The 11,933-nt window shown below is 40.6% G+C and overlaps 1 protein-coding gene across 3 annotated transcripts in view; it reads left to right on the top strand.

Moving 5' to 3' along the window:
- The first annotated feature begins 1,997 nt into the window (after window positions 1-1,997).
- Window positions 1,998-11,933, top strand: part of ccny (cyclin Y) — a 38,952-nt gene continuing 29,016 nt past the window's right edge. For all 3 annotated transcript variants that reach the window (XM_042399810.1, XM_042399808.1, XM_042399809.1), the window contains exon 1: window positions 1,998-2,684. In XM_042399810.1, coding sequence (XP_042255744.1) covers window positions 2,531-2,684 — 154 coding nt within the window. In that variant the 5' untranslated portion in view covers window positions 1,998-2,530. The remainder of the gene's footprint in view (window positions 2,685-11,933) is intronic.

Raw genomic sequence — 11,933 nt, 5'->3', positions numbered from 1 at the left:
GAAAATTATGAAGCCTCCAACTTACAGTAGGGACCAAAACAAATCCTGATTTGACAGGAAAGACTACCCAATAAAAAAGGGAAAGACTTTCTGGAGAGTCTTTGGAAGAGTGATTGATCGTAATGATTATGGGAATGAGGATTTTGTATTTCTTTTACATGGAGCACTTCAAGTAAACATGTTCAAACATCATCAAGTCTACACTATTATTCTTTTGTGCAATGTCTTTGCTGCTTAGTGTTTGGTTGCAGTGATGATGGGTTTCCTGCTCTGTCACTCCCATGTGCAGTTTGTTAGGGAGACAGTATGGAAACAAAACAACTGAGGAAAGAATCCAATACCACAGAGACTTGTCCTGCACCTGGGCCTATTGTGAAACCTTATTCCTGTCCAGTCTGTAACAAAACACAGTCAACTTCCACCCTGATACAGACAAAACTACACTGTGGAATGCACCAGTAGGGAACAGGAAATACTGAAAGATTTCGGTTAAACTAAGTCATTGGCACCACAGACTACACTCAGCATTTAAATGTTGCAACACCACCGAAAACAGATGAATGATTTGTGCCAATAGACCATGGCTTTAAACCATGACAACATGTCTGTGGTTTTGGTTTGCAGAATTTGAAACACTGTGTATCTTTGCAGATGTTTTAAAATATGAATCAGCATGTTCATGAGAAGTCCCCCTCCACTCATAAATTTGTTTTGCTTATTTTTACTTCAGTTGGATATTTGACAACATCCAAGTGCAGGAACATCTGTTTGATCAAAAAAATGTGTTTTATTTCAAACCAGAGACAGGCAGTGATGTTATACTGTAAATCTTGGCTGTCTTTTTTCATTAAATGCAATGTGGCTGGAGTACCAGCAGGCTGCACTACAGCACCATGTCTGATTATGGAATACAGCATGTCAACCAGTGTAATAATACAAAAGGCATCTATATCCTCTCACATCCTTTAGTCTCCAGCATCATCAGTGATAGTCTGAGGCATCAACATGTGCACATTGTCAAGGAAGCATCTCAAAGGATTAGGATATTCTTTAGGACTCCACTTTGTTTGCGTTGACCTTTACTAATCTGGCCTAATCCTGCAGTGAGATTAAGTATGAGCAGCCATTTTACTCTGTCACAAGCAATGCAAAGCCCTTATGGATTTGTCAGTCATCAGTCAAGATCAAATAATTAACTGGCACACAGAAGTATTGGTAATAGGGAGATGACAGATGTCCATCTTTAGATCCATAACAGGTCTTAAAGAGCAGGGATATACAGAAGTAGAGCTCATCCACCTGTTACAACAAGAACAATATCTTCTATAGGCTATACTATATATTCTGAGTTTATTGGTATTATACCAACTATATCGCCAAAATATTGGTGTCTATGACGGACTTCAGCAACCCACTTCAATCATTTAAGGGTATTCTATTCTATTCTATTCCATGTTTTTTTTCTTATTTAACTATATTCCCCAAGAGACAGTCACAATTGTTCATTTATTATACAGTTGTAGTCACCCACTTGAACCGGAACCTTTTTCATCACAGCCTAAGCGCTGTAGGTTTTTAAGACACATTTACGTGCTGCCATAAATGTAGTAATTCAGATGAAGCTACATGTACGAACCTTCTCTCACAATGTGGTAAAACAGGATACGACAAATGAACAGCAGGAATACCGAGTCAGCGACTGAAATTAAAAAGAACACTTTTTAAATGCTAGGTCTCATTTTTGTGTAATTTGTTTTTAGTTAGGCTAATAAAGGACAAACAAAGTCCAAGGTTATTACTACCAACGCTTTTTAATAGGCTATGTGTCCTTGTTTTCTTCTCTTATAATATAATCAATCTGCGTTTTGAACGCGTACACTTTAAGTATTTCGTGAGGGGAAAACGAATGCAGCGCAAGAATTTATTTTAAAAAGTGGCGAGCTATTTTTGAAACGTCGGAGTTTACGCGAAGCACATGAAGGCAACACGGCAGCGGATGTAGCAGTAGCGGCAGCAGTCTACAGTACATCGGCAACCATGTAGCGCTGAGAGCAAAAAATATCTTTCCCTGACTAGCTAAAGTATCATGTCCTCAAATTCATTCATGTCGCCATAACGCAACAGTGTATCAAAATGTATTTGTGAAGATAACTGGACGCTCGGACGGGAATAACAAGGCGAGGGAGTCGACAGTGAAACGAAGCCTGTTATATACAGTATACAGAGGCACATATCTGCCCTCGCCTGAAGGCTTGGAAGGGGACGTTGGGCTACTCTTCTGATTTATTAACCTATCTAAGCGTTTTATCAGCCTTTTAAATGGCTCTGCATGACCAGCTAAGCCTATTTTAGACTAGGGGAAGGGCGTGTAACGCTAACGGATACCCGGGGCCAGTTTGTAGTTTTGCACCAGGTCTGTCTATCCGCGTTACCGCCCCGTTTTTTCACTCTCTTGTAGTAACATTGAGCGCCAAGAGAAGGCTAGAGATAAAGTGTTGGACGAGGAATATCGCAACAACCTGCTTACACCATGGGGAATACAACCTCTTGCTGCGTGTCGTCGAGCCCCAAACACCGGAGGAACAACCACTCCAGGCTGGAGCCCTATCGGCCAGAGCCGGAGCTGAGCCGGGAGGACACGGGCTGCAACCTCCAGCACATCAGCGACAGAGAAAATATAGACGGTAAGATGCAGACTTAGCTTATTCCTCATGACCGACGAGTCTCAATGCGATTTAAACAATATTAAAACCAAACACATAGACTACCAATTTCCAAAATGTTTATTATTATGTTGTAAAGTAGCTGTGGACAGTGATGTATTGTCCTTTGAAGAGTTAAACTGGTATTAACAGATAATGAGAGCTTGCAACATCTGTGCAAAGGACCCACCCACCCGTTACAGCACTAACTACAGTACGTTTCCCTTTCATTGGATCTAGGTCACTGCTTCTCAAACTTTTTCACGTCAAGGACCCCTAGACTGGCACAAATTAGACCACAGACCCCCATCTGATATGATTTTTGCTTTTAGATGTTTTATTAAAGAAAGTGTATGAAACCCATGAACAAAATAGTCATACATTCTGTCATTGAGTTACTTATGGACTGAATTATAGTGAAAATAAATGATTCCCCTTTTTGTGGGGGACCCCTTGCAACTCCCTCAAGAATCCATGGGGATCCCTGGACCCCACTTTCAGAGCCACTGATCTAGAGCATATTGGAAATCAGCCTTAAGATTGTAGTAGACTGTAATTGTCCAAACTGGGGTGTCAGGGTACTAGCAAAATGAGATATACTTTGATATTCCTGTTTGTTTGCATGTTTTGCTGCAGGTCTGCTCTGGGAAAGAACATGTTCTGATGGTCACACGTTCTTGTTATCTTCTATCCTTATTATTAAGAGCTTCCAGGTTGGTGCTGCATTGGATAAAACCTGGTGGTTTGGCAGTCTGTGGTCAGCTTTTTCCCCCCCTTGTTGTGCTCTTTTACTCAAAAAAAAGGGAATCCCTCTCTGACAGGCTTGGATGTTGTCTTTTTACTACAATGTCCAGAAGGCAGTTTGAATGAGTTTGCTAAGGGAGAAATGACTCAGTGTAGGATCTCAAGCTTATGTCATCTCCACCATGTGTCTGCGTGTGAATGCGGGTGTGTGTGTAAGGTGATGACAGTGTATTGAAGGGTGAGTGTGAATTTGTGTTCCAGTGGGAGGTGTTGTGAGAATGATGGACAGTGTTTATGGCAGGGGAAGGGGATCCATTTAATTCCTCCGGAGAGCTGGATAGGAAATGACCAGCAACACGTTTCAACTTTCCATTAACACCAGCACAGTCACACTCGACTGTACATTTAAGGGAATGGCCTGTTGGGAGGTTTTAGCGAGTGTCCCAGCAGAATGAAGACTAGTTTAGTGAAAATGTTGTGGAGACAAAAGATGTTTTCATCCTGAACAAATACAACATTTTATCAGACATCACAGTACCTTGGGATTCTCTGGTGCACGATTTCTATCATTCATCCGGGTATAATGAGATTTTAAGTGTGTCTAATTATGTATCACTGATACAAAAAATTTGAAACGCCAGTAATTATTAAAGAAATGGGGAGGAGGGAGACAAGGAGGGAATACAACACAGGAAAACATCACAGCATGCCAACACAATAAGGAAATTACCTGCAATGCTGGAGAAAATATGCAGCTATTAGCAACCAGCTCTAAACTCCACGCAGGTCATAGCATTAGCACCCAACTTGGCATCACAGCCTCTCAGACTGGAGTCTTACTGATGGCTTTTGTCATGCAGTGCAGAGCGTATTGAGTACAAATAGCACAAACAACCCTTTACAGGATGGTATGATGTCAGCCAAAAACAGGTCAAAATGCCACTTGGATGTCTATCTCACTTTCTCTGGCATGACAGGTTTCTTCCCAAAGCTATATTGCTCAGTTGTAATGATGTGCTGCAAAAAGGGCCAGTCAACCTCACTGTACTCCTCTCTGTGAGGATTGGGCTCCCTGGAGTGAGTAATCAGGAAAGCCTCAGGCCTCTGAACTGTGCCTTCTTGTACAACTTTATTATTATCATGGAATGGGTGGGCTCACCAGTATGGTTTTTGAAGACCAATCATATATTGTCACTGTATTTTTGGACTGAAGCTGCTGAAAGGTAGATATTTTGTGCTAATATCCATCCATCCATCCATCCATTCATTTTCTGTTACTGGGTCGCTGTAGTAGCAGGCTTAGCAAAGTATCTCGCACATCCCTCTTCCTAGGCATTCCAAGACAGGATGGGATATATGATCCCTCCAGCATGTTTGGGTCTGTCCCTGGATATCCTCCCAGTTGGACGTGCCTGGAATACCTCCACAGGGAGGCGTCAAGGGGGCATCCTAATCAGATGTTTGAACCGGCTTTTTCGGGTGAACCAGACACACCACAAAGGAAATTCAGTTTGGTTGCGCTTGTGCCAGGAACATGATTCTTTTGATAATCACCCACAGTTGGAACAATTAGTACATCATTTTGAACTCTTTCATGCCTGAAAAAAAAAATCCAAAATTAGTATGAATGAAGCCATGAGACAGGATTTACTTCAGATCATCATGAGATACTAAAAGTCTCATCATGACCCCTTGTTAAAGGATTTGTAGATGGGTGAGAAGTTGCTTTTATGACAGGTCCTATTGCAGTTTTTAGTTTGCCTCTCCTGGAGCTTGCAAAATAATATCACCTCAGTTATATTGAGAATGAACATTCACTGACTCACTGATATCGAGTGTTTACTGAAAGACCAATATCAGCCTGAGTTACTGGCTAATATACACTCACCAGCCACTTTATTAGAGACACCTGTGCAATCTAATGCAACCCAATACAACAGCTCTCCCATAAATTCTACTTTTACAAAGCTTATACATTATCAGTCTTTGTTTACATTGTCAGAAAGGTGATAATTTTACTTTATGTTTATTATTGAGGTTGTGTATATGTAACCTTATAGTCAGTGTAACTTTTTGTCCACACAGGAGGTCAGTCTCAAGGATAATTCTTCTGTCATCAACTGGCTCAAAATCTTGGAATTGTGCATTTTAGGATAAATGTGATCATTAAAGGAAAGTAAAAGCAAGAGCTGGTTTTTAGTGTTTGTCCTAAGCTAAGTTTAAGCATGTCTGTAAGTAATGACCCTTTGACCCTGTCACTGGACCTCTAATTGCATTCCATAGCCAGCTTGGTCCAGGTCAATGAGTACATGGGAAAGTCACATATAAGTCACCATGCCTGAGACTTACTATAGTAAAGATCTGGTGTAATCTTGAACACTCTGTGAACAGTAAATATGGAAATCATGTGGTGCAAGGAGATTGGATGTCTGTGCTATGAACGACTGAGGAAATAGACGCTCAAGTATTTATCTTGCCTGATTGGCTCTTATAGAGTAGGGCAGTATGATTGTTATCTAGCTCTTGTGGTTTCTCAGTTTTATTTGATTTGGCTTTACCAGAACAAATAATACGTTTTTTTTTATTGTGTGTTGTTTTGTGACTCTGCACTAATGTGTGTGTGTTTATGTGTGTGACCTTGAGAGCATTGAGTGTGTGTGATTACCAAAAAAAACAAAATCTACCATGAGAACTGTCGACAGTGGTGACCACACACACCACACACACACTATTAAATGTGCACAAACAAAACACACACAGTGGTCATTGAACAGCCTCCTTATAAATATGAGAGGCCAGGGCTTTCAAATGGCCCCTTGCATAAATCAGCAATGTAATCTGATTTTCCCGAGCAATTGCTCCCTCTCTAGACATTCCCATGTGTGTTCTCATCTTAACTCATACACCCGTCAGAGATAAAGAGGCTCATGCCTCCAACAGCTTATTTATCTCTATTTATGCCTATTTGTGTTCAGTCCGTCATGCTACATAGATTTTACTTCACAGCATGTACATCTACTTGTAAGTACATGCCAATACCATGGGACGGGTCTCTCAGGGTCAAGCCCATCACTTGTCTTTGACTGGAATATAAAGATTATGCAGGCCTAAAGGGTAGTTAAGTTTTATGACTGTTATCAACACAAAGGTTAAGTAATTGATTCCCGAGGGGGGAGGAAATCACTTGTGAAATACTCCTGCTCTCCGGCTAGTGTTGTTCGACTGGTGTCTCAGTGTGGTCACTGAGCAGATTCCACAGTTAAGATGCTTTCTAGTCTGAATTTGATATAAAAAATGCATGGAAACTTAGATACAAGTGTTTTCTAAAGTCTATAAAAGGCGGCTCTTTGGATATTGGATGTTGGCAGCCGGCAGCAGTGATGTGGGTATAAAGGTTTCATCAGCATGGCTTCACACAGCATCAAATACCTTTTTATAGTTTTATTAAAACAACCACAATCTAACAATAATGAATAGTCTCATATTTTGTAATTTAAATGGGGGAAAAAAGCAAAACAATCTCTCCTTTTCTTGATCCCACGCATATTTTCAACTGAGCGATGTGCTATATTTATATATTTGGTAGACAATCTCTGAAACAGATGTATTAGAAGCAGCCCTTTTCTTATCTTCTCTTGAGAGAAATAAGCTGTCTGAAAAGACTTGCTGAGATGGAGATTTTATGTCCTTTGCACCATACAGAAGATGAAGGCTTGCCCTGGAAGATGAGGAGGAGAGGATGATGGAGGGCATGATGCTCAGGGATTAAGATTAAAGATTGTTATATATGTAACTCTAGCTCAACACTTCTAGGTTCACCGTCATTGCAGCGTTCAAAGGAGAAAGGGACATTCTTTGCTATTCCCAGACCTTCCAAACAAATAGCTGAGCTATTTTTAGCCTAATTTGATCAGGGAGCATTGTATTGTGGTATTGCGGCACAGCAGCTCTAAGTAAAGGAGTAAACTAAAGTAAACCTAGGCCGCTCATGATGTGAATGGCTCAGAAATAACAGAGAATGGAGAGGATGAAGCAGATGGATCTCTCACCCTGTTTGGGTTTTACTTAACATAGACATCTGTAAATGAGCAATGGCTCCAGGCCCAGCATTTGTCTCTGTCTCATCGGTGTTAAAGTTAGTTATTTCTGGAGCACACACGCACACATATTGATGAGTCTTGCTTGCAGGCTAATTGAAATCTGGACATGGATTATTCATGCTTGGTTGATGAGCCTGGGGAGTCTCCACAGTATGAATTCCAGACGAGTTGACCTAGATGTACGGTATATGATACTATTTTGTTTTGATTGTTGGCGAAGTGAAAAATGCTTCTGATTGTGTCTTGAGTTTCGTACACATTTCGATTTAGATTTAGCTGACAGTGTTCTCCAACACGCCTCATAGTCACTGCAACATCAGCATGATTTCAAATCTGTTACTTACAATAATTACAAACATCTATTATTAAACAGTCATATGTTTTATGCATGTTGTATGCATGTGAAAGCCATAACCGCTAAATAGTGTTTCTACCTCCAAATAAAACATGTAAAATACACAAATTGTGTAAAAAAGTTTGAGAATAAATCAGATGTAAATGTATCTTGTTTACCTTCATTATGACAAAATAAAATTAGTCAAATAAACAGTGAATGGGTCAGTTTGACTTTATTGGGGGACGCTTTAAATGTTAGATCAGTCTAAAAAAGGGGTTTTTGCCCACGCGATGTAACCAGTGCAAAAGACGTTAAAAATAAATTGTACAACCACGATATTAATCAAATCAGCTGTCTCCTTCGTTATGGCTTCAACTTTCATCCTTTCATGGATGAATCAATGAATATCCAGTAAAACACTCAAGCATGTGAGCAAGTAGGATTTCAAACAAGAGTTTGTTTCGGTAAAATATGCAGCTGTTATGTAATAAATGATCATCATGCTCAAGATGGTCATTAACGAAGACGTCAACCGCAAGATAAGTTTTCAGATCAATCCCTGATGCAACCTTTGAGAGAACAGGCAACACTCTTCTTTCTTCGTATCATTAAACTTTTCAACCTGCTGCTGTTTTCCAGCAGTGATACAGTTCCATCTTCCGCACCAGGTGCCACATTTGGCTCATTTATGTGGCCCTTTTTGTAAATGTCCCATCATGTCTGAATAAAGCTGTAAAAAATGCCATCCACGTGTCAAATAATGGCCGTAAAAACTGACTGAAGCGAGGCCAGTTAGAGGGCCAATAGATGTTCCTCTACACTGCTGAGAGCATGATCTATTGCTGCCACAGACTGTCTGCCGGGATTTCCTGTCCTCCCATTGCAGTTAACTTTATCAGCAGTTAGTGCATTTACACTGCGTTCATTAGATTATCTTATCTGTGCAGGTGTATGAAACTTTGTTTATCCAGGGATAATGGGTAAAATACAGATGGAATGCTTTGCTTCACAGCCAGGTCTCTCTTCATGCTTTAGAATGTGTTGCTTTGTCCATCTATCAGTTTGGACACCTGTAGTTGTAGTGCCTGTCTGTTATTTACCACACTGTATTGTATTTGTGTTTATGGCTGTCTCCGCACTGACAGCCATGTCTAATAGGAGACAAACTGTAAGCCTGCTCTTGTCTGCAAACCCATTATGCATGAGAAATGCATCAAATAGCAGAAGCGGGTATGGTTGTTTGTGAGATTCTAAATCATATCAGGTTAAGCGACTCACAACCATTGCCTCTTCAAAAACAATTAATATACTTTACCACTTCTCGTTTTCGCTCACAAAAGCCAGCAATTTCCCAGAAGGAATAACAAATCATTTCAGAGGGAGCGGCTTCCATTGTAAAAACAAATTAACCGATTTTACAAAGTGTTAATGAAAATGCAATTGCCTGTGACAATCTCATTCTGGTGTCTCGTTTTGGCTTGGCTTGGCCTCCACGTGGGAAGATGCATCCACAGCTCACAAATTACCTGCTCACGTGTTCACTCATAGTGCCGCTGTCTCCTGAGAAATTCACATTGTAATGGTCTACTGGCAGTTCTGATGAAGAGCAGGGATGAAGACTCTGGATCACTGATCGTGAACATTCATTAAAATAAGAGAATGTATCTCTGCATGGAAGACAGGCCTGAAATGCATTTTCAACTACCACACTTCTTCTAACCAATCTACAGTATGACATATCCTTAAATCCTTAAATCATTTCAAATGCTTTGGGTTGGGATCATAGTGGAGGTAAAGTGGAGTGTGACTGTGGCTGATCACTTGAGTTCATTATTCACAGTCAAGTCCAATAGTTGACAGCAAAATAATGCTGCCATTGTGCTTCTACCAGAGATAGGAAAAAGACTGATAAAAAGAAAACGTGTCAATATGGAAAGGACATTTACTTTCTCTCAAATTGATAAAACATTGACATTTTGGAGATGGATAGTAGATGTAGAGTAGAAGGTCCATGTTCATAAGAGCCATTATATTAATATCTGTGTTTGAAGTCGGTCCTGATGATCCACTGGGACTCAAAGGAGCTTGGAAAAGGGCTTCCCCCACCATGCCCATTCTGAATATTTTAGTTCCCTTTCTGATGGTCGGAGCAGGCTGACACTGCTTGAGAAAAAAAAAAAAGACAAAAGCAACCTCAGGGATTTGTACTGTAAAATTGCTTAACCTTTATGTTTGTTTTGGTTCTGTGCTGTCAAAGTGTTAAGCTTAGGCTTTGGCAAGATGGTTGAGTAGTGAAGCGTGGGAATGCCAATAGCCTCTGTGATCCAAGTCTTCACCTCATCATTTGGACTTTATTTCCCAAATCCAGTTTGTCAAGATTGTGTTGCTTCTTGGATGTGGGAAGAGAAAAAAAAAAAAAAAACAGTGAAAAAAAAAACAGTGAATGCCCTTCAGTGTTGAGTGTCTAAGTAAATTCCCATCAGTGCTCTTGAATGGTGTAATCAGAAATTAGCTTACATAATGCAGTCTGTCTATTTGCTCGCTGAAGTGATGCTTTCAAGTACGTACACGCTTGGGAACGGGACTCGGTGGCAATTAGATGTGGTGTTTGGGAGCTTAAGAGATCATTTGGGCACAGCTGTCAGAAGGTCACGTGCATAACTGGCAAATTTGTGTTGTGAAATGAGAGAGACTACTGTGTGTTGCTTTTGAGCTGAGAGGATGGAGTCACCCAAATTGTGCAGACTGATCAGGTCTGCAGGGTTAGTCTTTATGTGGTTTTCACAATTGGATCTAGAGTAGAGCTTTGCATTTATTACCTCAGAGCCAATTCTGACCAAGTGAAACAGAAAGAGTGAGTCTCTTCATCGAAGTCTAAGCCTTGTCTGAAGATAAGTATGAATCAAGTCTTAGATGGTCTGCTTAAACAATAATTATGTTACACACTTCTTTTTTTGTAGGTAGTGTTTGTTGCTTAAATGTTCTGGCCAAAAGGTCATCTGTTGAATCCTGGATAGATCTGGGTGAAAAAGTTGACAAACAGCTCTTTTCTCTTGCCCCCCATTACCCAATGTGGTGATGCCCTTGTGCAAGGCACCTAAGCCCTAAAATAGGGCAATGGGACCAACCTGTGTTCAACAGATTGGACTGTGGTTGTATTAACTGGACCAGCTGTGCATACAAGAACAGTGTGACAACTGGGGTGGGGTGAAACGATAAAATGGGATGAATGTGTCTCAAGAAATTCCAAATGAAACAACCAAATTCTATTTTTTTTGTTTTGTTTTGTGGTTAAACATAAAACTCACTCAAGAAAAAGGAAATAGTTCGCTGCACTTTTTCCTGTTCAAAAGTTCCAAACTGACTGAAGAAAATACTATACATGGGGGCGGAAATGTGCAGATTCACACATTCATTCTTATGACCTGACGTCAGCCCTACAGCTGCTGCTGCTGGACTCGCTACATAAACAGCTATGTGTGGATGAAGAGTCATACATTTTTTCCCCGTAGAAATATAACCTCCTTCCTTAAGCAGGAACTTGTAATTAATAGGATGAACTGATTAACAGAGGATTCCCTCTGATGGGCAGCACTGTGGCGGCACTTTAATCAAACTGAGACACAGGCATACACATTCACAAATTCACACTTTCACAAGTGAATACCAACATGTGCTTTCACATGTGGGCTTTTCATGTGACTGTCCCATGAGGATAACTGCAATCACATGCTGCTCTCCCCTATAGAAGAACTCATGAAGTTTGAATAGATCATTCTGATGTCTTGGGTGAAAGCAGAGAGAGTGAAGCCATCATGTTTGTGGAGTCAGGGCTAATTTAGCCAGCTCACTGAGCATGCAGCCATCAGATGGTACTACTAGATTTGCTGGTGGTGTTTTGGTGAGCAGGTGCAGAGGTAATTACTTGCTGCTGATTGGCTGTTAGAAGTGACCTGGGCCAGCATGGCACAACAACACCAAACAGGCAATACATGCAACAACAGGCAATTTCAATGGACATAATGGTTCATTGAAATGGTTTGCTTCAGT

The sequence above is a fragment of the Thunnus maccoyii genome, chromosome 21 (assembly GCF_910596095.1).
Source record: "Thunnus maccoyii chromosome 21, fThuMac1.1, whole genome shotgun sequence".
NCBI classification, from domain to species: Eukaryota; Metazoa; Chordata; class Actinopteri; order Scombriformes; family Scombridae; genus Thunnus; species Thunnus maccoyii.
The sequence above is the reverse complement of the archived record's forward strand: the minus strand, read 5'-3'. Positions and strand labels throughout refer to the sequence as shown.